This window comes from Anabrus simplex, chromosome 5 (genome assembly GCF_040414725.1).
Source record: "Anabrus simplex isolate iqAnaSimp1 chromosome 5, ASM4041472v1, whole genome shotgun sequence".
Classification (NCBI taxonomy): Eukaryota; Metazoa; Arthropoda; class Insecta; order Orthoptera; family Tettigoniidae; genus Anabrus; species Anabrus simplex.
In genome coordinates, this window is record NC_090269.1 from 323,522,376 (window position 1) to 323,528,761 (window position 6,386).

At 38.3% G+C, this 6,386-nt stretch overlaps 1 protein-coding gene across 7 annotated transcripts in view; it reads right to left on the bottom strand.

Annotated features, from left to right (window-relative positions):
* Nucleotides 1-5,493, bottom strand: part of LOC136874049 (F-box/LRR-repeat protein 20) — a 458,706-nt gene extending 453,213 nt beyond the window's left edge. For 3 of the 7 annotated variants that reach the window (XR_011018275.1, XM_067147558.2, XM_067147556.2), the window contains exon 1: nucleotides 4,915-5,088. Coding sequence is in view for 2 of the 7 variants with exons in the window: in XM_068227643.1 (XP_068083744.1) it covers nucleotides 5,198-5,254 (57 nt within the window). In the remaining 5 variants the exon portion in view is untranslated. Of the gene's footprint in view, nucleotides 1-4,914; nucleotides 5,089-5,197 lie in introns of those variants that run through there. The other 4 variants (XM_068227643.1, XM_067147555.2, XM_068227641.1 and 1 more) reach the window with 2 other exon arrangements.
* Nucleotides 5,494-6,386: the final 893 nt, after the last annotated feature.

A 6,386-nucleotide genomic window follows, 5' to 3' on the forward strand; every position in this document is an offset into this window, starting at 1 on the left:
CAAAATTCATTAAGATCCTTCGACACCTCCATGACAACATGTATGGTACCATCCTTACATATAATGGACCTGGAGAACGATTTGAGATCACTACTGGTGTAAAGCAAGGATGTGTAATTGCTCTTACACTATTCTCAATTTTTGTTGGAACCATACTTCACCTTGTTAAAGGTGGACTACCACAGGGCATAGAAATAGAGCACAGGTTTGAAGGAGGTTTATTCAACCTTAGCAGACTGCATGCCAAGACAAAGATTTCTACTGCCTGCATTATGGAACTCCAGTATGCAGATGACAATGTTGTTCTGGCCAGCTCAGAAGATCTACAGACCATCCTAAAAGCTTTCACAAAAGCATACAAGAGCATCAGTCTACATCTCAACATCCCAAAGACACAGATATTGCATCAGTCTACACTCAAAGCCAATGCTACTGCTCCTACCATCACAGTCCATGACGAGATCTTGTAGAACATCCAAAAACTTTGCTTATCTTGGTAGTCACCTCTCAGCAAATGCTAATATAGATGTTGAAATTCAACAATGTCTGAACTGTGCTAGCACAGCATTCAGTTGTCTACGAAAAAGGATCTTTGATAACCGTAACAGTAGTACTCAGAAAAACCTTCATGTGTATCAAGCTATTGTAATACCAACACTCCTTTATTGGTGTGAAACTTGGACCACTTACAGGAGGCAAGTAAAGTGCCTGGAGAACTATCATCAGCACTGTCTGAGGAGGATCTTAGGGTTAAATGGCAAGATCACTGAACTAATATCAGTATCTTGGAAGAAGCCTGTACCATCAGCATTGAGGCTATGATCATGAAACATCGACTTTGTTGGGCAGGTCATGTTGTTCATATGCCCGATTTTCACCTCCCAAAGCAAATTATGTATTCTCAACTGAAAGGTGGTCGTCGACACCACGGTGGACAACAAAAAAGATTCAGGGACGTACTAAAGTCAGACATGAAGGAATGCCACATCAACACCATGAAATGGAAAGCAAAAGCTGCTAACCACCTGGTATGGCATCGTCTTATCCAAGAAGGTCCTAAAAACGTTGAACAACAATGCTGGAATTCGAAACTGAGAAAACTTTTATATTTAAACTATCCCATAAACAAAGGACAGGCTGACTAAGCAGTGAATTCACCTACAATTAAGGTTGCAATACAGAACCTCAGTATATTTGATTGGCATTCAAGATTGCTTTAATTTTATGTCGGTAAATTTACTTATACCTATATTAATGAACCACATTTCAAAACAGAATCACAATGTTCCAGATTAATTATAATGCATACTATCATCACAGACACAGGTAATATGCATGATCATAAGCTAGGACCAGACTTTTTTTTACCAAATAATGGTCAATTACAACTGATGCTAAGCCACCAAATTCACATTATCTCATTCTGATTTCTGATGTAACTCCAATGATCCAAGCGAGGAATCTGTTGATAAAAGGAACTGATATACAAATAGAGTTTTGCTGCTATCCATATGAATGCATACAATTATAAAATCATGTAAATCATTCACGAATTTACAAAATTCAGTAATACTTTGATGTCAGCTGTAATTCTTAAAAAACAAAGAGAGCGCTCAAAAAAGTAGTTTGTGGTCATATCTTTAGACGTTCCTAATTGCAGTGTACAAATACACAGTGGGATAAGGATTGGACTATTACAGCAATAACATGTCCTATTTACACAACAGAGGACTCCACTGTTATCCGGATGTTTGAGAGATGTCGGTATAGGATGAAAGGTGCCTGCCTGAGGGTCATAAGAGTTAAGATGTCAAGTCTATATGGTCCAACACTGTGGTTAGCCTGTTCAAGTCCTATTGGTCAAAAACAATTTCACCATCAGAATGTTTGCCAGAAGGGTAGAAGAGGTACACAAATTCTCATCACTAGATTGCATTCCAAAAGCCTAGATTAAATTCCAAACCTCTCCAGTATTTCTATGGAGTGAGGGCAAATGAAGCTGTTGATGGTGATTTGAACAGACCTCTTGGTGTTATTTGCTATGTGCTGGCACCAGGTTTCACCATCTTCCTTCCAATTACCATATATCATGTTATTCATTTGGTCTCATTAACTCCTCTGATGATGTTGATGTCAGGAAGGGCATCCGGTTGTAAAAACTCTTTACAAAGATTCATCTCACTTTATACCAGACCCCGAGTCATGTTTGATCATGCAGACAAAGGTAGGCAATGGGGGCACCAGTTGTCGTAGAATAACGCCACGTTCAATAAAATGATTACACCTTATGAAATTTCTTCAATATTAGATAAAAACTTGCATTTTTTAAACCACTTGTGTATACATTCAACTCTCAATTTACCGTAATCGGATCAACCGTGTTGCGGCTTAAGCACGATATCAGAAATGAAATGGAATATGGCTTTTAGAGCCAGGAGTGTCCAAGGACATGTTCAGCTCACCAGGCGCAGGTCTTTTAATTTGACACCCGTAGGCGAGCTGCGCGTCATGATGAGAATGAAATGATGGAGACGACACATACAGCCAGCCCCGGTGCTAGCAAAATTAACCAATGATGGTTAAAATTCCCGACCCTGCCAGGAATCAAACCCGGGACCCCTGTGACCAAAGGCCAGCATGCTAACCATTTGGCCCTGGAGCCGGACACGAGTATTAGGAGTTACAGTAATACAAGCACAACAAACAGTTACGCATAGGGCTGCCTTGGCAAATGTCAAGTCATTGTTGGAGTACATCGAGGGCCAGGATGATGCTCTTATCACTGAAAAACTCATTTTGAGAAACTTGAGAAGCAAAATAAAGAAAGTGTTTCTGGGCAAAAAAAAACATAAAACCAAGACTGATTAGTTTCAGAAATAGTAAATTTAAGTAGTCTGAATATTTTTCTTTTACTTATTAGTTTCAACGAGAAGTGCTGTTTATTTTTCCATTTGTTAATTGTGCTAAGTGCTACTTTTACTGCAACGTATTGGGTAAGTTAATAAAATACAATACAGTAGTTATAATTTTAACTATACTTTCAGTACGCCTATTCTATTTTTAATTTTTTGCAGGTTAACTGCGATTTTACTTATCTGGGAAACATTAACCCGGTTAAACGAGAGTTGATTGTACATTAATAATGGTACTAAGAAAAAAAAGAATCCAAATTATATGAAAATATGCCTCAAGAAGGCTGCTTGCAGAGGTACGTTGCCAGAATACTTGGGGTTGGGCAGAATATGATTTGGTACCTGCAGAAAACATTTTCAGGAGACTGGAAGTGTTGCCAGGCATGTGTCAACAAAGAATAACAATCCCAGGGTAGGATCATTTTGTGCATCTACAAGCTCTCCGAAACTGCAAAGTTACAGCATGAGAACTACAGTAGGCTTCTGGAGTATGAGTCAGAAAGAGGCTTTGAGAGGCCAACTTACAATCCCACCAACCTGCTCAAGTACCTGGACTGGATAGATATTGCGGCAGGAGACTACAGTTTGTTGGAGATCATCTGCACTGGTGTGCTGTGCAGTTCTCAGATGAATCATTCAGATGGTCATCTGAGAGTCTGGAGAAGACGTGGAGAACGATTTCATCCAACAGCTGTACAATCTACCACTGCTTACAAAGATGGATCTCTTATGGTACGGGCAGGCATTAGGCTCAACATAAAAACTAATCTCCTAATCATTCGCAATGGATATTCAACTGCTTAACAGTACATTAACAAGATCTTAGTACCACATACGATTCCTCACGAGACAAACTGGAGAAAACATAGTATTCATGCATGATAATGCCAGAACATATGATGCCAACATCATTCAGAGATTCCTGCAAGAGTACCACATACAATGAATGGAGTGACCATCCAGAAGTCAAGACTTGGATCAGATCAAACAAGTCTGAGACCAAATGGAGCAATGCATCCGAGCAAAACATCCACAACCTCAAACACTAGAAGCCCCTGAAGACACCCTTTTGTAAGAGTGAGGACATATGCCACAACTGAATGTGCAGCACCTTGTCAGAAGCACGAGGTGTTCTTGAAGCTGTTATCCATACGAAAGGTGGTAATACTCCTCATTAAGATGCCTAATAACCACAAAGGGCCTAGCCATTTTAGTGTATGACCAGGGACCACTTTGTTTATGATACCTTGTGTAATGAGAATGCGTCAAGTGTCCAAAGAACACCTTTCATTTCAATTCTTAATTGTTACAAAGAAGGTTCTTTTCCAATTCAATATGTACGCATACCATGAAGGTAAGAGCATATTAAAACAAGTGATCAAATTTCTTTTTTTGAGCAGTATGTACAAAGAGGTGTCAAAATAAAATGTAATATCACTTCTGTTCGGAAATTTTTTTATTTCTATCCTTGCCCACATTTGTGCTTCATTATATTGCATCACCTTGTTCGGTATGAGAAACATCCTTACATACACCGATACGAGTCGAAAACTTTTGCCTGAAAACTATCATTCTTGAGAAAATAAAACCTAACAACAAAGACAAAACTGAAGGTGAATAATTGGTATTATGAAGGACGTTTCTCTGTAGGGAAGTGACAAGTACTTTTAAAAAGTTTTGCATAATCCTGCATATATTTACAAACAAAGAAAATTAAAAAATAAAAGGTATTTTCGGTTTCTGCCAACATTACGTTATGAACTGCGCACAAGTTACAATGGAAATGAAGACCTAAGTATTTTGTTATTTCTGTCATTTATTGACTTGATATAAGACGACTGATCAACAAACAAAATTTACAATCATAAACGCACATTCCGACGTCGCGAACTTATCTTAGTGAAACAATTAAACAATTATTTCACCGCCTTCAATAAATGCAAACAAAGAACACTCACCAAGGCCAGCTTGCAAAATGAACAAGGGAAGGAATATTATGTACCTTTCGAAGCTGCAACACTAGTATTATGTTCAATTAAATCATAAATTTACAACTTATCGTCAACATAGGTTTTGAAACTAAAAGTAGCATATTTCAAGCCCCACAAACAGTAACGTACTAGAGAACCGTCGCCCAGATCAACCCTGTCTCGGTTCTACGATCAGCTGTTTACACGGCCCTGGGAATGGCGGATGGTTCACAGCATAATAAACAAGGAAGGTTACGAATCTACAGTATATTATAAAGTAATGTCATTATGACGCAAAGGCATAAACCAGCTTACCTCTAGTTTATTTCTACTGGAATGTATCATGTTGCTATAGCACGGTATTGCTTGCATTTACCGAAATGCCGATTGTCAAAAGCCATCAAAGCGTTGAAATTACATACAAAATTCAAACTCGGCTTAAAAATACACTTGTGATTCGAATATTCAAAGAAAAGTCACATCTTTCCGGTTTCCGGTTAAAGACACACTGCATGAAAGAGCGACATTCAAATCGACAAGTACGTAAAATTAGTAAGCCCCAACAGTAAGCAGCAACAGAGCAAAATAACACTCTCCTATTCGTTTCTAAGGCCTTGGTTACAGCGAGTGTGACAACCAGGTATTCAGCCAATCACAGTACAGTATATGTATGGTAACATATGATTGGTTCGCATGACCAAAACAAAAACAAATGACCTATCCCTCTCCCATGGTTCTATGACGTCACATCAAAGGTCGATGGCTAGGGTCGATGGACAGTGTGTTATTGTGAGACGACAATCAATGGATAAAAAGTAATGATACAATGACTGCAGGAGTCAGCAGACAACAGACCATCATATTAGCTACATCCCTCTCGTTGAGTCTTCTAATTATTAAAACGTAGAAGCTTCTAAAGACCTTGAATGGGGATGTATTTTATTGTTTATTGGGTACTGATGGGACGGACCTATGTTTAACTCGCGAATGATCTGCATTTAGGGTTGTCGACAAAGTGCGTGATTCCCCGTCAATTGTTTATTTGCAGTAATCTTTAAAATGCCCTGGTAACAGTGAGTGTGCCATGCGGTTATCCCAGTGGGAATCGAATATAATGACTGAAGTAGCACCGAAAAGTGTTACATCATATAATTCCAAAGAGGCGTCTCTTCTTCGTGACCAACACAAATTTCATACCTACCAATAAACCGAGATATGAGCCTGGAAAAAACGATAACTCAAAGTGTATGGAATTAAAAATGAGTTAAAATAAACTAATGTGTTTCATTATTAAAATGAAAACTATACCATTTACCGCATGAATGCTAGGAGAATTATTAGCATATTTGACTTACATTCCGGTAAATAAAATGTAAACAACTTTCTGTACTGACGACATAATTTCTTATTTCAATACCAATATCCACATAACGAATTATGTAATAGTGTCTTACTTATAAACACACCTGACGTGGTTATATTAGAAAGGAAAGAAAGATTGTTT